General features: G+C 41.3%; 1 protein-coding gene across 1 annotated transcript; it reads right to left on the minus strand.

Moving 5' to 3' along the window:
• Window positions 1-731: 731 nt before the first annotated feature.
• On the minus strand, window positions 732-27331 carry Nek3 (NIMA related kinase 3). Its single transcript, XM_051182110.1, has 15 exons — window positions 27164-27331; window positions 25667-25760; window positions 25482-25579; window positions 24244-24327; window positions 22264-22331; window positions 22092-22178; window positions 19075-19129; window positions 14499-14699; window positions 13556-13628; window positions 10245-10291; window positions 5983-6076; window positions 4835-4984; window positions 3950-4084; window positions 1660-1783; window positions 732-1230 (listed from the first exon to the last, which is right to left on the minus strand). The coding sequence occupies exons 1-15, from the start codon at window positions 27278-27280 to the stop codon at window positions 1134-1136; spliced, it is 1524 nt and encodes a 507-aa protein (XP_051038067.1). The 5' UTR covers window positions 27281-27331; the 3' UTR covers window positions 732-1133.
• Window positions 27332-27967: the final 636 nt, after the last annotated feature.

Here is a 27967-nt window from a genome sequence, read left to right on the forward strand (position 1 = left end):
CTGATGTCATGTACTCCCTGAGAGCACATGAGGAGGACAGGGCTTACCTTTGTGAAGAACACTGGACACACCCAAATTGAGGATAAAAAACAAAATACCTAACCAGCACTCCTCAAAAATGGCAAGGGAAGACAGAAATTGCCAGAGATCTGACACTGGCCACATGACTGCATACAAGGGGACACACAGGGAGGATGGAGGTTTGCACAGCAGCCTTTGCATGCTAAGATAAACAAAAGCTGGGCTGTGATATAGTAGCTGTGGTAGATTACTTGCCTTGCATTCATAAGGTCCTGGGTTTGATTCCCAGCACTGAAAAAAAGGGAGTGGAGTTAAGTTGTTAAAAGCTACTTGTAGTCTATTTCAGCAGATCCAGGTAAAGTACTGAACTAGAATTTCTACCCAGTCTTCATCAGGGGTCAGGAGAAGCCGGTTTCTTCACTGGGGAAAGATTCTCCCTTCTCTAAAGTGTCATAGCATTAAATGAGGTAATGCATGGTGGGGTCCAGGATGTATGGGCATGGTGCCCCGCTTCATTCCATAACACTTTCTAGTTTCTGATGTTTGCAATATCCTTTTGGCTGTAATCCTGCCTCGGGTCCAGGACTGCAATCTTCTGGGAGGCCACCCCACTTGTCTTAAGGCTGATTCCCTGACCCCTGGCTTTTTGTAAAGCCTATGAGAAACATTTAAGGGGAGCTGTTAGTTGGTAAACATCACTGGAAATCATCTTGAAGCATCACCAAATTGGGTATTTACTGAAAAGTGGCACACATTTTTATGTCACAATTTAATATAATTAGATCCGTTTAGGAAATGTGTCACATAGAAACCATGGATAACAACAAATGGGTTGCTATAACTGTCTTAGCATTCCTAGGAGGTGGGCAATGTTATTCTCATTGTATAGTTGAGAAAATGAGGGATCAAAGGAGTTAAGTAATTTCCTATTATCACACACAAAGTTAGCCAGCAGCCTAGCACTCTACCTTTGTTCTATCAGAATGCAAGGCACATAGCATCTCTACACCTCCCATGTTAAAAAACAAACTCACAAGGGCACATTGTGGTACATTTTCTCAGTCTTCATTCCATCCCCAGTCATCAGTGTCTCCCCACATGACTCAGGTACATTATCCGAGGAGTTTCCCATCACATACGTCCTGCCATCCCACTTGCTTCTTTAGTTCTGACACCCAGTCAGGGTTCTCATCATCTTCCTCAAAGTCCCTGTGAAAACAGTTTGAATGAAGCTTCTGGATTAGGCACATGGTTTGTACTTCTTGATGGGTTCAATTGAGTAGAGGAAAAAAATTGTCCTTCCCCCAAAAAGTGTCACTAGTGTATTATCAAATGAAAACCAGATATATTGGCACATGCATTTAATCCCAACACCTTAAAGCTGATGCAGGAGGAACCTAAGTGCCTCAAAACTCAGAAACAAAAACAAGTCCAGGCTAAAAATACACTATGTGCAGGATCCATTTAGGAATTCATAGTAAAATGTCAGTATTGCCCACCATACAGGAGCAAACAGAAGTGCTCATTTAGGATGAAAGCAGTATAGCTATTACTATCTGAAATTACTGTGTTATGATATGGCATGTGCATATAGGCTCCAGTCCCCAATTACAGCATGCTAGGTTTTTTACAACATACGTGTCTTCCTCATCCAGCCGAGGTTCAAATCTCTCTGGATCCAAAACAACGGAATCTTGGTCTCCGTCAACACTGTCTGATGCTGTTTCTTCAGAAAGGGGACCTTTCAAGAACCCTTCTGTACCTTCAAAGAACAGCAATAGAAAGCATAACAGTCCACCTGTTCATTTTTAAATGGGGTCTCCCTACGCTGCCCAGGTTGGACTTGATCCCTTGGCAGATCTTCATCACAGCCTCCCAAATGTCAGCACTACAGACCAGAGCCACAGTGCCTGGAGAAGCCAGACAATTTAAACAGCATTTACTCTTTATGATTTAGGTAGGCAATAGACCCTGGAAGTAACAGAATGTAGATTAAGTTTTAAAGCAACACTTTTTCCAAGAGACGGGGTAAAATATACTAAAATCGTTTAAAGTAAGAAATCTATATTACTGTCTAAGCAATTTGGGGAGATACTGTCTCAAAACAAATAATAAGAAAGATCTAAGGAGTTAGCTCAGGACCTTATGCACTCTCTACAGAGCGCACCACTGCTGGGCTAGACACCAGCCCTCTCTTTTTAATCATAATCTATATTAGTCACTCAATAAGCATTCATAAAATAAACAAATATAACTAAATCTCTTGAAACATTGTCAAAAACTACCATGCCATTACAGGCTTTACTTGATGTGATTCATCTCAGATTTTAAGCAAGCAGGAAGGAGAGGTGGAGTGGGCGGAGGGGAGGCTGCCGTCAGGATTTATTATACAAGAGAAGAATAAACAAGCAAGGAGAGTTAACATTTGAGTTATCCAAGTTCTATGCACACACATGCAATCCTTAAATGCAGTCCTCTGGCCTGAAATCCTAAGGAGAATATTATAAATGGTTGTTCTGTCTAATAAGTTTAATGAAAATGTTTCAAAAATTAAATCCTGGCCAGGCAGTGGTGGCTCACACCTTTAACATTAATACTTTCGAGGAAGAGGCAGATGTGCGTTCAAGGCCAGCTTGGTCTACAAAACTACAAATTCAGGGCAGCCAAGGCTACACAGAGAAACCCTATCTCCAAAAAAGAGAGTCCTATTTTAAAGCTCTATTCAATATAACAGAATTTAAAGAAAATTTGAAGCCAGGCATGGTGATACACACCTTTAATCCCAGTACTAGGGAGGCAGAGGCAAGGTGGATCTCTGTGAGTTTGAGGCCAGCCTGGTCTCTACAAAATGAGTTCCAAGACAGCCAGGGCTATTACACAGAGAAACCCTGTCTTGAGAAGAAAGAAAGGAAGGAAGAAAGGAAAGAAGGAAGGAAGGAAGGAAGGAAGGAAGGAAGGAAGGAAGGAAGGAAGGAAGGAAGGAAGAAAACAAATTTTAGGTTTGAGATTACCCCTAAGACAACTATATATTTGCCTTAGCAAAAAGGGCTGTTCCTGGGCTAGGGACAATGTACAATAGCATGGGTTTGATTCCCCAGCACCACTACTAACAATTTAAAAAGGACTCTTTCAAACATAGCAGTATTGTGATTGCTAAAATAAGAAATCAGGAAATAGAAATAAAGCATCTGCATGAGAAAATTTAAACACAGGTTAAGCCTGCCCATACATAATTCAAGAACATCTAAAAGTGGAATTTTAGAACTTCAAAGATTTACTTATCTTTATTGTGTGTGTGTGTGTATGTGTGTGTGCACCCACACTTCTGCATGTACCACATGTGTGCCTGTGTACCAAGAGTGGATAGAACTGAAGTTGCCACGTGGTGCTGGGAATCAAACCTTGATCCTCTGAAATGCAGGGTCCTCTTAACTGCTGAGCCATCTTTCCTGCACCATCTTGACAACTTTAAAGTCACAGGGGTTTGAGGAAGAATGGGTGGGTTACTATTTAATGTGTGCAGCTCCAGCTTTGCAAAGAAACAGAATTTGGAGACTGGTTGCACAACATCGTGCATGAGTATAAAACTACCCAACTGTATACTCAGGGAGTATTAAGATGAGGACCTGGAGAGGGGTGGCTCAGCAGTTAAGAACACGTGTGCTCTTCCAGAGGACCCGAGTTTGGTTCCCAGCATCTACCTACATAGTGGCTCACAACTGCCTATTAACTGCAGCTCCAAGGGATCTGATTTCCTCTTATGACCTCCCTAGGAACCTGCACACCTGTGGCACACACTCACACAGACACAAACACAAAAATAAAAATAAATCCTCTAAAACTTACTAAGATGGTCATCTTCACTCCTATTTTACCATAGTTTTGAAAGTCAAAGTATCCTCATGATCATATAATAGGCGAACATTACCTGGTCTACATATTGTGTATGTTTGAAATGCCAGGCTGAGATCAGCATCCTTCAGCATTGACAACAAGGTCTCGGGGGGCTCTCTGAGCCACTGCTTACGGGTATGATGTTCACTGTACTTTATTACAGAACCACCTAGTTGTAAAGAGAGAATACAGGTTAAAAAAAAAAAAAAAAAAAAAAAAAAAGAATCTCCAGCATCTATCCTTCAGATCACATTTCAAGCAAAGCTATAATTATATGTGACTTGCACTGAAAATCTAGTTCACTCACCTGCATGAAGAGCACTGAATGTCTACTGCAGAGTGATACAAACTCTAGTGAATGCTACTACAGAGTGTTCAGTCTGACTATGTTCTCCCTGTATATATCCATGGGCTCCAAATTTTTGGATCTAAGATATTTTTTAAAAGTTAAGTCTGGAGCTGGAGAGATGGCTCAGTTGTTAAGAGCATGTGTTGCTCAATTACAGAGTTCAGATCCTGGCACCCACACTGGGAAGTTCACAAATGACTGTAATTCCAGCTCCAAGGGATCTGACAACCTCTTCTGGCTTCATACACATATGCACATATAACCTCTCTCTCTTTCTCTCTCTCTCTCTCTCTCTCTCTCTCTCTCTCTCTCTTTCCCTCTCCCACACACACACACACGTAAAATCAAAATTAAAAAATTAAAGTCTGTATTGAACATAATCACATATGCACAAAACCAGCACAGTGCAGCAACCATTTACATAGTATTTATGTTACATTATGTACAAGTGGTCTAGACATTAAAGTATATAAGAGAAAGTAGGTGTTACATGCATTTTACATGAGGTGACCGGCATGCATGAACACTGGTATCTGAAACCAGACCCCAAGAGGTGATGATGGTACTAACCTCTGTCATCCTGTGCCGTGAAACTGGAGGTAAGGATGGGTGCTTTTTCTAAAAATGTTAGAGATGAACTGGGAACATGTCTCTCCCACTGCTGCCTAGGAAGGCTTGCTGAAGCAACACTCCTCTGGTGCACTGATGGATTACCTGATTCTCAACGGGGAAGAGGAGGGTCAACACTATCATTTTCTGTTTATTTATCCACATTTAAACATGTACTCAAACAAGGCAGAACTACCTCTTGTCTCTTTCAAACTCACATGTAGCAAGAATCTTGTCTAGTCTTAGGAACAAGGAAATACCAACAAAAATCTTGAAATGAGGTCATGCAAAATGATAGCTCAATCCAGAATGAACCATCAAAGTGGCTGCATTAAAATATGAGTATCACTAACCTTTAGCATGAAGCACAGGAATGAAACTTCCATGGACTCATGCACACAAAGTTAGCTATAGTTCTAAGGACTATGGCATACCTTCCCTTCCCTCCCCACTTCCCTCTTAGTGTTTTGTAGGCTGAGGTTTTTACTTAGGAAGACAGCATGAACTCTATTAACAAACCACACCCCAGCCCTTAAATTCTCTCTCTTTAATAAAAAAATTGTATGACAGCTGGGCTTTGGTGGTGCACACCTTTAATCCCAGCATTCCAGAGGAAGAGTCAGGCGGATCTCTGTGAGTTCGAGGCCAGCCTGATCTACAGAGTGAATTCCAAGACAACCAGGACTGTTACACAGAGAAAACTTGTCTCAACAAAGTAAATAAATCAATTGTATATTATTAGCCATTTTGCCTGTATACATATCTATGCACCATATGAGTATTTGGTGCCCACAGAGGTCAGAAGAAGGCATCATATTCCCTGGGACTGCAGTCACAGACACTTGTGAGCTGCTATGTGGATGCTGGGAATTGAACCAAGGACCTGTGGAAGCACAGTCAGTGCTCTTAACCATGGAGGCATTATCTCCAGACCTTAATGTCTCTTATTTTGCAGATAACCAAAATATTTCTCTAATAGTAAATCCTGGATGAGGAATAAATACTGCCTACTTGCTAATGATACCCCCAGACCAAGTAAGGTGAACACTGGTCTTCACCCACAGCCCCCAACTACCTACATAGTAATGATCATAACTTGAGTCACTCACCCAGATTTCCTCTCCTCAATGCACTTCCAACTGAGTTTGTATGAGTGCTTTCCAATTCAGTATGGCTACATTTTCTATCATGTTCTTCCTCTTGCTTTATAAAAGATTTAAAAGTGATTAAATAATGTTTGTATTACTACATATGTGCAAACATGTAATCAGCCATTTTAATTAAAAGTAAAAAGTAATGCACTAAAAACATGAAGTCATAGAAACCCAAATATAAACATATTAGTAGCTATATATATGATATACACATGCACATGAATAACAGTTTGCTCATATAAATGTATATTAATATCCATGTATGTCAGTAGCCATTATTACAGATATGTGTGAAGGCGGGGAAGTAATGATTTCATTAGACCCAAGATAAATGATAAGTGGGTGTTTGTTGGGGAACACTTACACACCTCAGGAGCATTTCTCTGCCCTTCCTACCAGATGGGCTGACCCACCATAAAAGCCACGAAGTAAAGCCACACCTCAAGCTTCCCTCTTTCTGCTTCCAACGAGGCCACGACCAAGGGGGTGTGGCCACTGCTACAAGTTCACTGCAAGACCGCTACATATGTGTGTGTATATACACAATAGCAGATATATTTAACTATTTTTTTTCTTTTATTAAAAATATTTCTTTCATGCAATATATTCTGATCATGGCTTCCTCTCCCCCATCACCTTCCAGATCCTCTCCACCTCCTCACACACTTAACTTCATGTTCTCATATTCTCTCTTCCTCTCCCTCCCCATCCCTTTCTCCATCCATCCATCCATCCATCCATCCATCCACCCACCCATCCATGTCTGCCACTCTGGCAGCTACATTTTAAAAGTAGTAAACATTAATGTGTATGAATGTAAATGCTATTGAACTATATGCCCCCAAATCATGAAGATGTGGAGCCTGGGAAGAGAGAGAAAGGTGGCTCAGCAGTTAAGAACACTTGCTGCTGAATCAACTCCAGCCAACTCTTGTCTGACCACCATACCACAGCATATGTGACCCCAATCCCATAGTTAAATAAATGTAATAAAATTAAAAAGAAAATGGTCTTTGAGTATTCATTGCAAAGTCTTCCACCCTTGTTATATAAAATTCTACTATAGAAATATGATTAAATCAGTACTTTTCCAGATTGTCAGAACCCTAAACTTCGTGCAGTGTAGTAACACAATGAGTGTTCACTAAGTATGTACATATTCAGAGAAGGGATACAAATGCAGTCCCTAGCTGGCTCAGGCGCCATTCTCAGTTACTGGTTCAGTGAATAGACAGGAAGCAGGCCATGCTGGCACATTAACTTTTCTTGTTCTTATGCAGTGGTTCTCAGAATCCTTTTTGACACATCCATGGGACACAAAACATCTCTCGTCACATCACACTGATGGCTCAGCACACCTTTGGATGTTAAAAGCCCTCAGGATGCCACATGCCCTACTTCGGTTTGACCTCAATTTGACACAGTCTGTAGTCATCTGAGAAAGGAACTTCAATTGTCAGATTGCCCAGAAGAATGGCCTGTGGGTGTGTGTGTGCGGGGGTCTTGATTGTTAATTGATGGAGGAGGCCTAGCCCACTGTAGTGGGCCCTTTCTCTCAGCAGTTGTTGGGTCTGGACTGTACAGGCGAGCTCCTAAGCATGTACCCAGGAAAGAGCCATCAAGCAGTGTCCCTATGGTCTCTGTTGCAGTTCTTGTTAAGTTCCTACCCTGGCTGTTTTAGTGATGGACTTGGCCTAGCCCTGTAGTTGCTTTTGCTCAGAACTTTAGCATAGCCACAGAAAGGAACTGAGAACACCAATTACCCTGTTGAAAATTGATGTTCTCTTGTCCCACAACAGCCTCAAATTAGAGGTCACGTAGCACTGCCCGGGGTGGCCTACAGGGTTCTCTTGGTACCTCAGTCATGGCTTGTCTTATTTGCTTTTTGGCCTTCACCATGTTTACAGGCTGTACCCTTTTCACTTGGGAGGCCTTTGCTGAACATTCCACAAATGGTGGTGGCAAAGTTGGGCTCTGTATACTGCTTCAGCCAGTGACCCCCTAAGGTAGACAGACCTTTAGTGACACTGACGCCCCTCCAGGATGTTTGCATAATGATGAAATCACCAAAGAATGCTTCCTCAGAACAGGCCCAGAGAGTTAAGCAATACACAACATTGTTAACACACAATTTCCCAAGGGCAGAGTTAGATGTGTTCTGCAAAGGAAACACAAACTCCTCAGAAGATCTGAATTTCTAAATTCTTACTGTGGTACTAACTATATGGCTACCTAAATAAAGTAACCAAAATTCTCTAAGCAATATGCTAAAAATGGCTAAATTTTATATGTAAAATATGCTTCAATAAATCTAAACAATATCCCAATATTGCAATGAAATTATTTTTTTAAGATTTATTTATTTGTTATGTATACAGTGTTCTGCCTGCATGTATGCCTGCAGGCCAGAAGAGGGCACCAGATCTCATTTTAGAAGGTTGTGAGCCACCATATGGTTGCTGGGACTTGAACTCAACCTATGGAAGGCCAGCCAGTGCTCTTAATCTCTGAGTCATCTCTCCAGCACCATGAAATTATTTTTTTTTTAAAGGCACAACACCATCAGGGATACTTTACTTGCATCAATGTAGTAGTGAGTTATTATTTACAATCTAAGGTTCATTAGAAACTTTACAAGTTTAATTACTCATAAATTCCATGATGGGAATAATCTGCTGACAGTGCATCTTGCCCCCTTCTGGGGGGGTGGGAGACAGGCTGGCAATGATGCACACACTGGCCTTGGAAACTGCTTTGACAACCCCCCTATTTTGCTAGCATACACTTCACTATTGTAAGCAAAATCCCTCTGCAGAGACAATGAGCAGCAGGACTGCACTCATGCAAAAACTTCCTTAAGGCTGCCTCTCACTCCAGTGCCAGGAGCACAAAGCACAAGTGTAGTCTAATTCCTTGTTGACTAGACTCCTGGTGAGTCAGTCTGTAAATGGACATGATCATAGCAGGGCATCAAACAAAAAGCTGAAGAGGTTTGCTTTCCTCCTTGTCCTCATAACACCTCCTAAAAATGTTACCCAAAAAATAAAACAAAATAGAAGTCTTGAAGTAAAAGCAATTCCTCATATTCATTTTGTTGTTTTATTTAGTTGACAAAGGGTTTCACTATGTAGATCAGGCTGGTCAAGAACTCAGTGATCCACCTGCCTCTACCTCCTCAGTGCTGGGATTAATGGCATGCATCACTACCCCAGATGTAAAGAATTTTTTTTACCTGAGATGACAATGGAGAGCTGTGGTGATGTGTGCCTATAATTCCAGCACTTCAAGGGAAAGGACAAAACATTAAAGTTGTCCTTGGTTACACAGAGATTTGGCTATATTGAAGCAAGACTGAGCTACATGAGACCTGTCTCAAAGAAACTAAAACAAACAAAAATATTAAAGTACACAGATAATTATAAACAAATACAAACACTCAAGGAATGCCAACTGAAAACTAATTTTTAAAGAAAAATTGATCTTAGTTATGCTTCTTAGTTATAGCCAGAGTTATCAGGAGCAGAGGGAACCTCAATTGAGAGAATGCCTCCATAATATCCAGCTGCACAGCATTTTCTTAATTAGTGATTGATGGAGGATGGCCCAGTCCATTGTGGGTGGGGCCATCCCCTGAGCTGATATCCTGGATTGAATGAAAAAGGAAGAAAGGAGAAAGCAGGCTGAGCTCTGCTCCCAGAACCTCACACTCTGCCATGTTCCCTGCTGGGATGGACAGCACCTCAGGTGAGCCCATACCCCCACCCCTCTTCCTTTGCTTGCTTTTGTCAGGTATTTTGACACAGCAAGGAGAAAAGAATAAGACACTATCTCAAAACAAAAACAAATAAACTGTTAAATGGCAAACCGTGTGTGTGTGTGTGTGTGTGTGTGTGTGTGTGTGTGTGTGTGTGTGTGTAATCCACAATAAAAGCAAAACAACAAAGGCAAGATTTCTCACATCTGGAGGCAGGACTGACTTCTGTCATATCTACATTGACACCACTGCCATCGGCAGTTAAAAATAGGAACCAAGAATAAAAGAAGGTCTGAAGGACTTGGCACATGATACAGGGCAACAGCTCCCTGATGTTTCATGCATCAAATGGTTAAAGATGACTTAGCTGGAGGGGCAAGGGCAAATCTGAAACCTCACAGCCTGGCAACACACTGGATGCTCAGGGAGAGCCTGCTTCATAAATTAGGTTTAGAGCACTTACCATGGCATTTGCTTCCTCCCTCGGAGCTCTCTTGATTCTGCTGGGGTCTGCTTAGAAAGACAAGGTAGGAGAAACACAGGAATGCTCATCTTATTAAATTCTAACATAACCATTCCCCATCCCCTTCCCCCTGTCATGTTATGTGTTTTGAGAAAGCCCCCATTATGTAGCCCAGGTAGTCCTTAAACTCTGATCATCCTTCCTCAGCCTTCCTCGCTCTGGCATTATTGGTGGCTCACATAAGAATGTCAAAGATACTGGACCACAGCATTAACCTGAAATGGTATCAAGCTTTCAACACTCGCTAATATTCTCTAGATAATAAAAGAAGCAACTTACATTGTTCAGACAACATGCAAGTCATTTATGCCGACCCATTTAAGCACCAAGAAGTTAGAGAAGGCTGCACCCTCACATTTTAATGATTTTGGGGTTTTGTTTGTTTTGGGTTTTGAAGCAGGGTTTCACTAGGTAGCCCTCGATAGCATAGAACTAATTATGCAGATCAGGCTGGCCTGAGACTTACAGTGATCCTCCTGCCTCACCTCCAAAGTGCTGGGATTAAAGGCACATGCTACCATGCCCAGCTTCATTCAACATCTTAAAAATGGCTATTGAATACCTGTAAGGACAGGCCATAAAAACACGAGAGGAACAAGTCACACACAATCCCTGCCGCTGTGAATGATTTCACTCCTCTGGTCTCACTAGAGACTATGTTCCCATTTCACTGCCTCCTTTATTCTTCCTGCGACTGTCAATGAAGATATTCCAAAGAGGCCCTTTTGTTCTCTCTTTGGCTCTCAGACTATAGGAACAATAATCCCCAAGGAACTGGCATTTCTCCAGGAGTCTCATGCTGGAAGAGGGGAGAGGCTGAAACCTAGGGAAGACAGAGGGAGTCTGTCTTCTAGAAATAGATTCCATGTGGTTCTGACAACTGAGAGACTGAAACAAAGACAATGATGGGTCAGTCATGGGGGCCCACCTTGACCAGGACAATTTAGCCGTGCATATCCCTTGCCTGTTGTAGACCTGAGATCCTCATGTCAGGATCCTGGAAGATAGGCAAGGTGTGTGTGTGCAAGAAGGGAACAGAAAGCCATAAAAGCCACTTTACATTTAGTCAACATGGGACTGAGATGGATATCTGGCATAGATCAAGATGGCTAATGCTGGACATCTGAGGGCTATGAGTCAGCAATAAATTTATGGCTGATGTCAGATGTCCAGGGAACCCAAAAGTGACAGGGATGTAATCTGTTCTATAATTATACCTGGCATAATGCCACTTTTGTATGATTCTGTGTAAATATGGCCTTGATGTCAGAGGCAAGTGCCTTGGTCAGCCTGTGTGTGCTGGTCTACCGTGTGCATCCTATGGATGCTGGGGTGCCTGACAGCATCTGACTTCTGTGTGTATAAGCAGATAAAATAAGTCTTATCTACAGCTGTATTCTCTTTAAGCTCCTAGCCTCGGAGACACTGGAGCACAGATCTCAGAGTGGGTGTCACTAGTCCTCTTGGGTCCTCTTCCCAGTATGGACACCATAAAGAGCCCTCGGTTCTCTTTTCACCTTTGTCTTTAATTGGCTAATTGAGGACAGGGGCTGAGCCTTGCTTGTTATGGCCACTTTGGAAACCGCTCTGATGCTAACTCCTGTAATAACTATTTTGGAATTGTAAAGCTACGTTTTTCCAAAATGTATTAAAATTCTTCTTAGCACTTTCTTGCCCAGTGTTTCCTACTACCTTGGGATGTGAACAAAAGCCACAAAGTAGTACCAGGGGTAAAATTATCGCCAAAGCAAACTTGGAAAGCCAAGTGAGTAGTTGTCTCCAGAGCGACAGAAGAATCTGCCTGTGAACTGGGCCTATATCCATGATGCTGCGACACACTCTTTCAGTCTGGCCCACAGTCCCTGGCTCCTAACTCCTGTAGCCCTTCATCCTAACCCAGAAAAACAAACTGCTTTCACAATGTTTCTCTGGTAGTCCATAAGGACATCACCATGGTACACAATGCCCAGCTGGGAGTGACCCATACCTAACTCTTCTCTATTTTTTCTCACATCTGTCATCTCCATGGACTTCTTTAGAAGGAAGTTGCTGATAAAAGGAAAAGAAATTTTTAAGTGCTCTGAAAAAATTTAGATGACAAGTTCCAAAAGAGAAGTTAAATTAGATTTGGTGCCTGCTTAGGGCAGTCTATAGTCGTATGAAATTTTTAGGCAGTTGTTACATGGATAATTCCTTTTGAAAAGGTCTTTTAAAAATTTTATTTATCGATAAATGTTATCTTTAAAGATTTATGGTCACAACAAACTGAATGAAAAGCATACACACCTGTTTCCACACATGCATCACCTCTTACACCAAATGACACCCTGAACTACATGATGTTCCTGCTGCAGTTGGTGAGCCGACACTGACCAACACTACCACTCAACGCTACCCTTCTCTGTAGAAAAGGCTCTGCCTTTGAAAAATTAGTTTGCACAACGGTCCATCAGAAACTTGGGGATACAGTTTGCTTAAATATTAGTGTTGTATTTTCATGGTTAGATCCCTTTGAGCCTTCAACCTAACCCATAATAAGCCAAAGTAGATAAGATTCTAAGATAAAAAAAATGCACATTCTCTCATCACTGAACTATCCAAACTAGGTTCTTCTTAGTTCCTAGAAATTAAAAAGTACAACATCGAGTCAGGAAAAACCTGCAGAAATAAAATTGATGCTAGGAAGGATTTACTTCCTTGTGAAATATTAAGTCTCACAAAGTAGAATTTAGCTAGAGACCACCTCTGATATGACTGGAAGGTAAGGATCATACTAACCAGTCTTGTTAGCAACTGCAGGACAGAGAGTTCCACAAAGTAGCTGAAGTTCAGGGTTGCTGAGAAAGTTTCTGCTAAGATCTGTTCACTAGGATTTATCTCCAATTAGGCTCCATCCCCATAACAAAAGGAGACAACATAGACTTAGAACCAGCCATTAGGCTTATAAGGGGGCAGCATAGGGTGACAACATAATTAAGTACTGGTCTGCCATTTAGTCCCCTGTGCTCTTATCAGGTTTTTTGAGACAGGGTTTCTCTGTGTTACAACGCTGACTATCCTCTGCAGGAACTCACTCTGCAGATGAGGCTGGCCTCAAACTCACAGAGACCCTCCTGTTTCTGCCTCCTGAACTCACAGAGATCCGCCTGTCTTTGTCCCAAGTGCTGTGATTAAAGGTGTGTGCCACCAGTGCCCAGTGAAAATTATATTTTCTTTTTATGATACTTCTAAAAGCTTCCCAAAATTCTTACCCCCTTTTTTCAGTTTCTTGGGCTCAGATATTTTGGTTTCATCCAGTATTTGCTCTCCATACTCTCTGATGATCTGAAATTTAAAAAATGGGCATTTAAAGATGGGAAAAACACTTTACTACACCCCAAGCAGTCCTTAAACTTGTGATCCTCCTGTCTCAGCCCACAAAGCAGGGATTACTCACTGGCATGGCAGGACATACCCAGACCCAGCTAAAGAAAAATGCTTTCCTTTGGACACCACCATGATGCCATATAATTATCACAGTTCTTCAACACAAGAGCACTTAAAAGTTGGAAAATAAAAATGCCATGTAAAAGCAAATGTAAGGAGATGTGTAAAACCCTAGCTACTTGAGAGGCTAAGGCAAACCTGCCAGTGTGGACCCCCAAACCACAGCCCAAGTTTGATCCTTAGCAAGAAAAGAAAGGGGAGGGGTCAATTAACACTATAATTTAAACAGTGAGACAAACATAGTTTATGTGTCTAGAAAAAGATCTGAAGGGACCAACAAACTGAAGCTAGAAATCAAAATGATCGATAGACCCCACCCACAGTAAGTGAAGCTCTAGGCTCAACCCGAGCACAGGAAAGTGTAGCAGTTACTGGAGAAAGCTATGGGAGGCAGAAGAGGGAAAGAAGTCTAACCATTTAAAATACACCTCTGAATTATGGGAGTTTTTACAAGCATGTGTAATGAGTAAATTATGCTTAAAAGACAACAATATGCTTAGAGTCAGAGAGATGGCTCAATGGTTAAAAGTGCCTGCTGCCAAGCCTGACAGCCTGAGTTTGATCACTAAGCCTATTAAAGACGGAAGGAGAGAGCCAAGAAGTCCTCTGACACCACCACACACACCATGGTATGCCCATGCCCACCGCCAGATAAGTTAAAAAGAAATGTTACCATGCTAGGACCAGTGAGAGACACCCTTGCCATACCTCAGGGGGCAAGCACTTCAGGACAAGTGGCGCTAAACTGCCTCTGCAAAGCAGGGTAGTTGCGGAGGGACGCTGCGAAGGGCTCCTTTTCAACATCTGCTTGACAAGACATTGAAGCTTGTAGGAATACTGAGCTGGCAGTGGGTGGATGGGCCCCTGACATATTTTCAGGATAAGATTTTTCCAACTATTTGCCTGAAACTGAAAAGTAAAAATGACATTTTAAAATCAGATATATGAAAAGAAAATATAGAAATATCAGCTGAAGTAAATTTACATTTTCATAAGTAATGTTTATTTTGGAAAGGCACCTGCTGTTTTCCTCTATGGTTGTCCTTAAGGACAATTCACAGCCTCCTGTGCTTTGGAGGAAGATGAACATGGATATCGCAACCCTCCACATGGACATCTGGTGTCTATCATTGTCTGCTCTGGGTATTTAATCAGTGCTAGCCTGCCATGCGTAAACTCGGGGTGGCATCAGAACAACAGTGGTTCTCAACTTGGGGTGCACTTCAGAATCACCTGATTTAAAAAGACAAATTCAAGACCTCTTTGGAGATCCTGATTCAGTTATGGAGTGGGCCCAGGCGTTGGCATGTTAAAAAGTTCCTTAAGCTATTCTTTTTAAAACATTTATAGTTCTAAAGATTTTGTTTTTATTATGTGTGTATGTGAGAGACAGAATGATAGACAGAGAGTATATCCAGGTGCCCACACACAGGGACCAGAGGTGTAAATCACCAAGAACTGGAGTTGTAGGCCTCCATGTGGGTGCTGCTGAGGACTGAACTTGAGTTCTCTGCAAGGGCACTGAGTGCTCTTAACCCTGGATTGCCTCTCCTCCTGCCCCATGTTTGTCACTGGGACTCTCAGACTTTTTTTTTTTTTTTTTTTGGAGTCTTCTGTCAGTCATGCACTCCTTGGGCTTCATCCTCCCAGGTACCACCAGGCCTAGCTTGCCTCCTTAAGCTGTAAAGCAGGCACTAGAAGTCACTGCTATTGAAGGGAGATGTCCTATCATGAATAACACATGCTTTATGTTGTGTTCACATCGGGTGCTGAGGGGACATTTTCTGCTCCAAGAACCTTTTGAACTGTGTGCTCTCAAGGAGAGACAGATGAACAACTTATTTCTTTCGCAAAGTGAAGACCTAAATGGGATCAGCTTTGAGTGTTGCTATATACAATCAGCTACTGCCAAACAAGCAACTACTATCAAATGAACAGCTACGATCAATCAGCTACCACCAAACAACAATCGAGCAACTACCACCAAATAGGCAACTACCACCCAATGAGTAACTACCACCAAAAAAGCAATTATCACCAACAGCTACCAACAAACAACAAACAAACAACTAGCACTAAGTAAGCAGGGCCAGCCAGTGTCTCTTGTTAAATTATCTGAAAGTATCAAGAAAAAAAAAAAATACCTATTAGGGCAAATTCTGTTTTCTCACAATTTAGTCTGGAAGCTAATAATCATAAACATGGGACAGATGCTCTAGAAAACTTGAGGGTTCCTACAAAGCTAACCATACACTGCTAAGACACAGCTGCTCCTACCTCCAGCTCTCTGGTTCCAGACCCAGGTGGGAACCCTGTCCTTACACCCTTGACTAGTCTGACCCAGGACCCTTACCCTCTCTTGCCCATCCACACCAAGTCTCTAGACTCAGGCAGGCTCTCTGGGTAAGCCTGGCTCAGCTCCTTCCTCCCATGCTGCTGTGGAACAATCTTTGTACACTGTAAATGTATATTATTGACACTAGTTAATAAAGAGCTTACTGGCTTATACCTGGACAGGAAGAGATTGGGCACCCCCATTGACACACTTCCTCCAAATTCTTCCCAAATAGAACCGCCAACACCAAGTATTCAAGTATCTGCACCTATGTGAGACACTCATTTAAACTGCCGCAAATGTGTAGTAACTTTGGGACACCATGAAAGATCAACTATATGAAATAGCAGCATAGAAGAACTCCAGGTCAATGGCACAGATCAGATCTCCAACAGGATCATAGAAAAAAGTCCCACAACTAAGGAAAGACACACCCATACTGCTACAAGAAGCACACAGAATACTAATTAGAAAGAACCAGAAAAAAACATTAAAAGATTCAATGTAAGCTGGACAATGGTAGTAAATACCTATCAGGACTCAGGAGGCAGAGGCAGATGGACCTCTGAGGTTCAGGCTAGCCAGAGGGAGTTCCAGGACAGCCAGAAATTCACAGAGAAACCCAGTCTCAAAAACAACAACAAAAAAACACTTATTATAGAGAACAAAGAGAGAGTAATGGAAACTGCAAGAGAAAAACCACAAGTCAATTCTACAGGTAAACACGTCACAATGACATCTGCCTTCTCAATTGAAAGTTTGAAGGTCAAAAGAGCCTGGAGCAATGTGCTCCAAGTTCTAAAAGACCACAGATGCAGGCCCAGGAAAACTGTCTGCTGTAGTCCAAGGAGAAAGAAAAAAAACTATCCATGATATAAGCAGGCTGAGAGAATTCATGTCCAGCATAGCAGCCCTATAGAGAATACTGGAAGCAATTATTTCAGACTGGAGAGAGGAATAAGTATAGCCATGGGACTGTATGATGAGAGCAAATGAAGATACAATCCTTAAATACAAAATAGGACCAAGAACACATTAGAAAGCAAAAACAAAAACAGTCCAATCAACAGACTTCCTCCATGATGGACTATAACTGTAAAATGAAATAAACCCTTTCCTCCCAAACTTGGTTTTGGCCAGTGCTTTATCACAGAAACAGAACTAATACACTAAGCATAAACTATTCCATGACCCACAACAGAACTACTTGGTATATAAATTAACTGGATCCAGGGACTCTTAACAACTACATGTGTACCTATGTTCAGATCAATTTACAATGGAAAGAACACATATGCAACCTAACTACCCCAGGGACAGGTAAATCACTAAGCAAACAGTGCATGCACATGATAGGATATTACTCAGCCCTAACAAGGAATGGAATTCTGACCCCTGCTGCAACATAGAAAGTGAAGTGAACCCATCTGAAAAGGACAATTAGGTGCTGGAGAAATGGCTTGGAGCTTAAGACTACTCGAGGCTCTTGCAGAGGACCCAAGTTCAATTCCCAGTACCTGTATAATGGCTCACAACCGTCCTCCAGTTCTGAACTATCTAACAACCTCTTCCAACTTCCCCGGGTACCAGGCACACATGTGGCAAAACAGTCATATACATGAAATAAAATAAAAAGGTTGAATGCTATAGAATTGTACTCCATGAAATATACAGAATACACAAATTCACAGAGGCAGAAGGATTAGAAGTTATCTCAAGCTGGGGAAGAGACTTTCAAAGTACTGTTTCTGTTTTGTGTGATGGAAAAGACCCACAAATAGACAGTAGTATCAGGACATGTCATGAATATAATTAATCAATACAATTAATATAATTGATGAATATCATAAATGTAGTTATCAAGTGAATACTGTGAATGTAATCTGATAGGAGATGTCATTCTGTAAATATGTTTTTCCTATTGGTTAATGAATAAAGCACTGCTGGCCAATAGGGAAGCAAGATAGGTGGGACTAGGAGAGGTGGAGGATTCTGGGAAAGGTAGGATAGAGTCGTGATATGATCTCAGGAGGAGAGGACGAGTGAGTCTGGCATTCTCGGTAAGATAAGACCACATAGAAATATACATATTAGTACTTATGGGTATATAAGGAGTAGGGTTTTTCCTCCCGCTGCTGGTCTGGTCCTGCCACTGCGCCAGCCCCAATTAACACACTGAGACTCTATATTTGATATAATTCTGTTGGCCAGAATTCTTATCGGCTAGCTCTGTCTTAATTATTAACCCATTTCTATGTATTTCCACGTGGTCTTACATGGTCTTCTTACCAGGGAAAGGGGCCAGCATCTCGTCTCCCCAGTCTCTCCATCTTGACCCTCCTTACTACTTCCTCTTTCCTCCTTGTCTCCTATTCCCTCCTATCTTCCTTTCCTATTGGCCAACAGTGCTTTATTCATTAACCAGTATGAGAAACATATATACATAATGGCATCTCCCATCATGGGTTAATAATTAAGACAGAGCTAGCCAATAAGAAACACTAGTCACTGGCCAACAGTTTCATAATTAATACAGCATCTCTGTGTGTTATTTGGGGCTGATGTGGTTGTGGGACCAGACTGGTGGGAAAATGCCCATAACAGTAATCAATGAATATTACACAAATGTAATTAATGAATAATCACAAGTATAATTAGCATCTTGAATATAATTCATGCTACTGAATTGTCAACTTAAAATTAGCTACAATAGCAAATATATATATATATATTTTTTTTAAAAAGGAGAAGAAAAGCTACATATAGGAACATAGCCTGTAATAGACATTTCCTGTTGGTACAGGACTGCAAAATAGATCAACACAAAGATAACAATGGGAACAAATGGAAACTTTCATAACAAATTCTCCCTGGGGAAGTGAACCCCATTTCAAAAACTGGCACCTCCCGTAGGACTTAGCAGGGCATGACAAATGGCCCCATACTTACCGGATGCTTCAGGGCGCAGAGTTCATATAGAATGCATCCTAAGGACCAGATGTCACTAGAAGCACAAAGAGACAGCATTGCAACAACTATGTTATGCATTATCATGCCAGGATGTGCATTTTCTCTTATTTTTATTACACTTTAATTTGTATATGTATGAGGACACACATGGGTCACAGGATACATGTGGGGTCAGAGGACAACTCCTGGGTGTCTGTTTTCCTCTTTCACCATGTGTGTCCTAGAGACTGACCTCAGGTTGTCAAGCATGGTGGTAAACACTTTTACCCACTGGTCAATCTCATTGTCCTCCATATTATGATAACAGCCCTCCAGATCTAGCCCTGGCACTACAATTGGTGCCCTGACTTACTATGATCACCCCTGCCTGCACAGCAACCAACCTGTAAGCTTCCTCCAGGACCCATACTGAATGCCCAGCTAATAGGCTCCTCTGCTCCAACGTCCATCCACTCTACCCAGCAGTCTCTATGACAACACACCAGCCTTGGAATAGGATGCACAACCTGCACAGCAGTTCAGTCCCCTCTGTCCACTTGACTTCATTCCACCCAAGCCATTTAAAACCTCTAGGCACAACCTCCCCAACATCCTCTCCTCCACCCCAAATAGCTCTGTCCATTTCAGACACAGAACTCACAAAAGTAGTCAACAACCTAAACAGAAAGATAGATATATAACACATGAGGATAGTGAAGTAAGAAAAAAGTCTTCCAGATAAAACAACCCAGAGATAATAATTCATAGCAGAATTCCACCAGACTATCAAAAAACAATCTACAGTCAACTCTTCTAATTATTATTCAAAAAAGAAAAAGAAAATCAAAAAGAGAAATAGCATTCTCAATCTCCTTCAATGAAGACAGCATCACCCAAAGACTAGATCTAGGAGAGACAGAACAAAAGGAAGGAAGGGAGAGAGGGAGGGAGGAAGAGAGGGGGAAGAGAGGGATGGGAAGAAAGGGAAGGAGAAAGGAACAAACTGCAGGCCAATGTCCCTGAAGAACATAGAAACAGAAATGTCCAGTAAAATCATTAACACACAGAATATAGACAAACATCAAAAATATTGTTCACCATGATCCAGTTGGCTTAACCCTGAAATACAGGAGTGGTTCAACTCAGGCATGTTAATAAATGTAATAAACCACATAAATGGACTTACAGACAAAAATCACCTGAACATCTCAAGAGATGCAGAAAAAGGCCTTGACAAAAGCCAACATGCATTCATTGTAAAAGTTCTAGAGAATATGGGGCTAGAGGGAACATATCTCAATATAATAAAAGTGATATAAGAGAAACCCATAGCCAACCACATCCTAAATCAGTTCCCAACTTTCCTAATGCTGCAATCCTTTAATAGTTTCCTCATGTCATGGTGACTTCCAGCCATTAAATCATTTTCACTGATACTTCATAACTGTTCTTTTGCTACAGTTATGAATTGTAATGTAAAGATCTGATATGCAGTAGATGTGATATGCAATTCTTGTGAAAGGGTCATTCAACACCCAAAAGGGCCATGACCCACAATTTGGGAACCACTGTCCTAAGTGAATCAAAACTTGACACAATTCACTGAACTCAGGAATAAGACAGGGCTGGCAATCACTCCTACTCCATACCAATATTGTGCTCAAGGTACTACCTGATCTTGAAAATCGTGGCCATCTACTTCCCATCCCCAGTACTCCCATCTGATGGACAGATGAAGAGACTTTTAAAGGCATGAACAAAGTCTGGAACCAGGTAGGTAATTCAGACCACCCTTACAGATTGCTGAACCTCCTTTCAGCTACAAGTCCCTCACAGCTGTGATTACAGCAGTTGGAAAGCCAGGACTCTCCTCTAGACACCTGAGAATACAGATTCCATGTAAATCCAAAATACATTTCATGCCATTTGATCTCTATGGTTTTGGTACTCAAATCAAAGACATGTGCTAGGCAAAATTATTCTACTAATGAGCTGGATAAACCAAAAACCCAAGTGTTGAGGAATATTATTTTCACTAGGCAAAGATGGGTTATATTTATTTATGCTGTAGAGTATTACTTTAACTATGTAAAGATGTGTTACATTTGTTTCTGCTGCATTTGTGTAATGATGCAAAGATGTGTTGTAATTGGTTCACTTTGCCTGCCTAAGGCACCGACCTGGTCTAATAAAGAGCTGAACAGCCAATAGCTAAACAGACAGATAGGGCTGGCAGGCAGAGAGAATAAATAGGAAGAGAAATCTAGGCTCAAGAAAAGCAAGAAAAGAAGAACAAGAGGAGGAAAGAACAAGAAGAAAAGAGAACAAGAGAAGAAGAGAGAGAAACACCTGGGGCCTAGGCAGCTGTCAGAGAGAAGACACAGAGTAAAACATACAGAAAGAAAGGTAAAAAGCCTCAAGACAAAAGGTAGATAAAGAGAAACAGGCTAATTTAAAAGAGCTAGCCAGAAATAAGACAAAGCTAGGCCAAGCATTCAAAACTAGTAAGTCTCTGTGTCATGATTTGAGAGTTGGTGGCCTAAAATTAAAAACATATTTTCAGAAAGCAGAGTGGGGAAGGTGGCTCGGTAGGTCAAAACACTTGCCCCACAAACCTGGCTACCTGACTTTGACTTTCAAAATGCACATAAAAATCAGGTGCAGATTTGGACAGCTGTGATCTCCACACTCCCACCTCAAGATGGAAAGTGAGACAGTAGCACTGGCTAGGAGCTCCTGGCCCCGCTGGCCTCAAGTGTGCAGTGCAGCCACACAAACAACCTAAGAAGCAGACCTCCTCCAACAAAGCCAAAGGACCAACTTCCAAAAGAGTGTCCTCTGACCGCCACACACAGGCGTATGTATACACACATATTCACACAGACACACAAAATAACTAAAATAAAACTTTAAAGCAGATAAGCTCTATGCATCTGCACCAGATTCCAGCATCAGTTTGCAGGCTAGAGGCCCTCCCATCAAATGGCCAACGTTATCCAAATAAGGACACTACTCACCTTTTATTGTTATAAGGCAGGTTTTCCCAAATCTCTGGAGGCACATAATAAGGTGTTCCCACGTATGTACACGCAAAGGCCATGGGACTGAAAGCACAGAAAGGCAGTGATTCTGAAGCTCTTCTGAAGATGGCTGCTCTGATCTGTGTCCCTAAGTAGGACAGATACATACCTGGAGAGGAGGCGGGCAGAGCCAAAATCTCCCAATTTCACTTTCCCACTTTGGGTGAGGAAGACATTCTGCATTGAAAAAGAATTAAGTAGATTATGTCTTGATCATCCTAGCTATGATAGTGATCTCTAGAGCAGCTTTCAAAGCCTCCTGATGGTGGAGATAGGGGTAGAAACATCGACAGCTGGGTCCCAGAGAGAATGAAAGAATAGCACGATCCCCTCTTAAAATAGCTGCGCATTCCCCTGCCTAGGGATTCAGGATGACTGTCCTGAAGTCTAACAAGCAAATGTCAGGTAGCATCAGATCAGATCAGTGGGAGCCTGTGTTGGGGACTCAGTGGCTGGAGCAGGTGCTACTCACTTTCCACCTAAGAACACATGCATTTATTCGGTGGACACTAAAACGGCTACATTCCCATACACTTTCAAAGAAATTTTAACTCCGTTTTTACATATACTATTTTATTTGGTTAGTATAAATTCTAGGTCAAGGGGTGTAAAGTTTTGCTTAGGATAATTAAGTCTGTAAGATCTACTGCATGGAACCAGGCATGGAATCCCAGGACTCAGAAGTCAGACAGAGGTAAGTGGATTTCTGAGTTCAAGGCCAGTCTGGTCTACAAAGCAAGTTCCAGGACAGCCAGGACTCTATTACATAAAGAAATCCTGTCTTGTAAAACCAAAACAAACAAACAAACAAAACAACAACAACAACAAAAAAAAAAAACAAAGAAAAAGGTCTACTGAACAGCTGACATGGTATCGAATGTCTCCCTTGGGAGGCAGGTGGTCTCCTGGAATTAGAGGCCAGTCTGGTCTACATAAGAGATCTAGGACAGCCAGGACTACATAGCCAGACCCTGTCTTCAAGCAAACAAACAAACAAAAACATGACTGTACACCGTGATGACCATGGTTAAATGATTTTTTTGTTTGTTTTTGAGACAGGGTTTTTCTGTGTATCTTTGGCTGTCCTGGGACTTGCACTTAGAGCAGGTTGGCCTCAAACTCACAGAGATCCACCTGCTTCTGCCTCCAGAGTGCTGGAATTAAAGGAGTGCACCACCACTGCCTGGCAATATAAGCTATTCTTGAGAATTACTAAAAGAGTAGATTTTATTTATTTCTATGTGGTAGGGATTTGACTCAGGTGGTCTGTGCTGGCCTCAAACTAGAAATCCTTCTGCCTTGGCCTCCCAGGGGCTGGGATCACAGGCAGGTACCACCATGTCTGGTCTAAGAGTAGATATTAAGTAATCAGAAGGCAGGGGACTGGAGGAGTGACTCAGTGGTTAAAAGCACTTTTGCTCTTCCAGAGGACCTGGGTTTGGATCCCAGGACACATACCAGGTGGCTCACAACCATCTGTAACTCTAGCTCCAGGGAATCTAACCCCCAGGCCTTCTTGAGCATCTATACTCTCTCATGCATAACACACACGTACACTCCCACATGTGTACATACACTTAAAATAAACCTAAAAAAGTAAACAGACACATCAATTAACATGACTTAATCATGTTACAATGTGTATATCATATTGTATACTATAAATATATAAAATTTTGTCAATTTTACCTTCAATAAGGTGAGGAAATTTTTTGTTTTCTTTTTAGTTTTGTTTTTTTGAGATAGGGTTTCTCAGGCTGGAGAGATGGCTCAGCTACTAAAGGCTAGGCTCACAACCAAAAATATAAGATAGGGTTTCTTTGTGTAGCCCTGTCTTGAAACTCATTCTACAGGCCAGGCTGACCTCAAAATTCAGAGATCCACCTGCCTCTGCTTCCCAAGTGCTAGAATTAAAGGCACTTGCCACCATCCTCATCTAAATTTGTTTAATTAAAAGTCTAATATAAAAAGGTATTAGATTGGCAAAATTTTCTAAGCTAAACTAAATAGAAATATCCCAAAAGGAGATAATAATAGGAAAAATGACAATGAAATAGTTTCCCCAGATCCCAAAATGCTTTATACTCACTTTGGACTTGATATCTCTGTGTAATACACGTTTCTTGTGAATGTGATTTACTCCAAGACAAATTTGTATGAACCAGTTAAGTATCTTTAAGAAAAAAGTATACATAGGATTTATGGGGAAGAATTGGAGGTAAATATGCTCAAAATATACTATATAAAAATCTAAAAGAACTCATAAAAATATTTTAAAAGAAAAAAGTATACACCACCTGTAAAGCTGTAATAACTAGCTGATGTCAACTAAATTCTGAGGAAACACCTCTAGGCCTTATTTTACCCAATTTTAAAAGTGAAAAAAAATTTTTTTTAAAAAGTGAGTTCTGCACTCATAAAAATTATACAGTTCAACTAAAATTCAGCATTATTTGGAGAAATGCAGAAACCTGATTCCCATTTTTTTGTCATCTCATATATGATCCAGATATATTTATTTTAATGAAATGTCTACCACACTTTTCTTCTTTTTAACTGAATATAAGTGTCTGACCGGGAGATGTGGTAGAGATAGTGGCCCAGACTGGACTCAAACTTGCTATGTAGCCAAGGATGACTTAGAACATATGAGCCTTTAGTCTCTGTCTCCCAAATACGGGGATTACAGAAATGCATCACCAAGCCCAGTTTATATGGTACTGGGGATTGAACCCAGGACTTTATGGATACTAGGCAAATGTTCCGCCATTGAGCTCTATGTCCATCTCTAAAGATTCCTTCCTTCCTTCTTCCTCTTCCTTCTCTTCTTCCTTTTTCTTCTTTGAGACGTTCTCACTGTGTAACCCATAACCTAATTAAGAAATTGCCCCATAAAAGTGGGCTGCAAGCAAGCCTGTAGAACATTTTATTACTGATTCGTGTGAGAACCCATTCCATTGTGGGCTGGTGGCCCTGGTTCTATAAGAAAGCAGGTTGAGCAAGCCATGAGGAGCAAGCCAGTAAGCAGCACTCCTCCATGGCCTCTGCATCAGCTCCTGCCTCCAGGTTCCTGCCCTGTCTGAGTTCCTGTCCTGACTTCCTCCAATGACATGGAAGTGTAAGCCAAATAAACCCTTTCATTCCCAAGTTGCTTTTGGTCATGGTGTTTCATCACAGCACTAGAAAACCTGACTAATAAGACACATTGCCTGGGGAAATCCATCAATAACAGACCATGAAAACAGTGACTTCTCACTAGGACCAGGTAATTACAGTTGCCCACATTTTAACCTTAATTTATACAAACTATGTAAGTCAGTTTCTTACCGTATCTTCAGGAAGTAACTCTCCTTTTTGCTGTTTAATCTTCTGCATTAGATCTCCTCCATCACAATACTCCATCACAATATACAGATGCCCTTCAGCTAAAATACACAGGAGCTGCCTTAGGGAAACCATAATTGCTAAAAATTAAATTCAGTATGAGCATATTTGGGAGGATTAATATTTACCTTCAAATGACTCTTTAAAGGCAACAATATTGGGGTGTTTCATTTTCGCTAGCAGAATAGCCTCTTTCCTAGAATTCTGTATATCAGTGAAAGACTGTAAAAAAAAAAAAGAACTTTTAAATTATTATAAATTTAATGCTAAATTTTAAAATAGCCTCAAACTAATATTTTGTGTAGTTTTATATGAGACTTCAATGCTACATGCAGTGCAGGGTTGTAAATCTACTTCGGCTCAAGCTTTCAAACTCTGAAACAAAATATACAATGACTTTTTGATTATGGCTATTTTGTATGCTGACCAAGCCTGGGCTGTATTAGAACATACATTTTTTTTTTTTTTTTTTTTTTTTTGTCCACATATAGGATGCAAACTAATTTTCACACGCACTTGGACTGGTGATGTGGCAAAGTGGTAGAGCCCAGGGGTTTGATTCACCACCACCACCACCACCAAAAACAAGAACAAATGTGCTTAGACATCAGCTGATGTTTTCTATTGAAAACACTACATAAAAACCCTCAAAGAAAACCAAAGCTGTCATTGCCATAGACTCTAGACTTGGCTCAGAAGAAAAATATGCAGAGGGACAAAGACGAATATAAATTAAGTTTCTCAAACTACTTATTCAAAAGTTATCCACAGATGAGATGTCAAATGACTTATAATCAAGAACAAACTATAGTGCCTGGGTGTAAAGCCAAGAGTCAGAGAACTTGCTGAAGGTGGGAAGGGGAGAGGGAGGGAAGGAAGAACAAAGAGAAGGAAGGGGAGGAGAGGAGGAGGGAAACTCCAGGATTTTCAGGCCAGCAGCATCAGCATCCAGTGTGAACGTGCTGAAAACGACTCACAGACTAGACAGGCCTATCTACAAACAGAGCAAAATACTGTTTCATCACTTGGGAAGCTAGGGCAGGAAGATGGCAAGTTCTAGGCTAGCCTGGTTTACACGGCTAGCCTGTTTCAAAAACAAAACAAAGTTGCTCTCATTAGTACAGTAGTATAATGAGTCTCCCTGGCTAACATGAAGGATACTGGGTTCAATTCCACAATGCAGAGTCAAACCATCCAGAGTGGCAAGGTATGTCAAAGGGTACAACAGTGACATGAATGTAGGGGTCACCAACAGCTTTCTAATTGGATTTAAGGCCTGATTCACAGGAGGAAACACATATTTGGTGCTACAAATCTGACCAAGAACCCATCATTGGAGAGCTCACAGGCACCAAGGGATAAACCTATTACTATTAGTCCACTAAATGAACATAGTGTCAACCTGCCCTCTACATACTATCTCTACCTGTAGATCAGTGCCATCCTCAGACCTTATCAGAGAGGTTGCTTTGCACATCACACAGTGGTTAACACAGGAACTCACAACTGGTCAGTGTGCAGAAAGTAAGAATCAGGAAGGGTAAATGACTTGTTAAACTCCAAGCACTTTCGCTATATGGGCTGCATGCTCACTTTCAATGGGAGTTGTTTCTGTTAGTGGTTACCTTGAGAAGTCTTACTTCCTTCATGGCAAACTTCTGATTGCTGCTTTCCTGCAGCACCAAAAGAGCCCTGCCGAAGGAGCCTTGGCCAATCACTCTCAGGACTGTGTAGTCGTCCATGCTGGGTATACAGAGAGCTCCACTCCTGTCGTCACCGCCGGCTCTCCCAAACTATATTTAAAAAGCAGAATCATTTGGGAATTTTCTTTTAAAATGTGAAGTTAATTCAAAATAGCTATAGGACTCAAAAGGGATATTTAAACACAGTCTGACTCCAATGTCTCCGTACAAAAGCAGACAGACTTTTAATACACTTTTGCTGGCACATGAACTACACAAGAAGCAATTATGACTGTAAGCACAATCTTAAGAAAGCGATGACTACCTAACATGTTAAAGGCCCTGGACCACATTAAAGGGGGGAAGGGGCGGAGAAATTGGGAGAGAGGACTACACTTAGAGGTGATACAATATTTTCATCACAGGAAAAATACTGGAATGAATTTACTTGACTTTTCACTGGGATGAATTTACTTGATATTCACAAAGCTAAATGGTGTTTTGTTGTTTTATTTGTTTAAACCACACACAAGTTGTAAACTATGGAGCACAAAAGATAATGTCAACACCACAGATCAAACTCTACAGGGTATTGTAAAGCTTCCAGTCTGTGGCTGGAATGGGGTAGTGAATGTCTTTAATATTAGCACTTGGGAGGCAGAGCAAGATGATCCCCAGGAGTCCCCAGCCAGTCAGGCATACATGGTGAGACACTGTCTCAAAACAACCCAACTAATACATTAAGCC

This window comes from Phodopus roborovskii, unplaced genomic scaffold, assembly GCF_943737965.1.
Source record: "Phodopus roborovskii unplaced genomic scaffold, PHOROB, whole genome shotgun sequence".
Lineage (NCBI taxonomy): Eukaryota > Metazoa > Chordata > Mammalia > Rodentia > Cricetidae > Phodopus > Phodopus roborovskii.

Coding starts and splice junctions, on each gene's coding strand:
- Nek3 (XM_051182110.1), bottom strand. CDS start 27,280: ATGGACGACTACACAGTCCTGAGAGTGATTGGCCAAGGCTCCTTCGGC. Junction 10,292..13,555: donor CAAGAAACTGAAAAAAGGGG/GTAAGAATTTTG, acceptor CTTTCTAAGCAG/ACCCCAGCAGAATCAAGAGA. Junction 4,085..4,834: donor CACGGCACAGGATGACAGAG/GTTAGTACCATC, acceptor CTTTACAACTAG/GTGGTTCTGTAATAAAGTAC.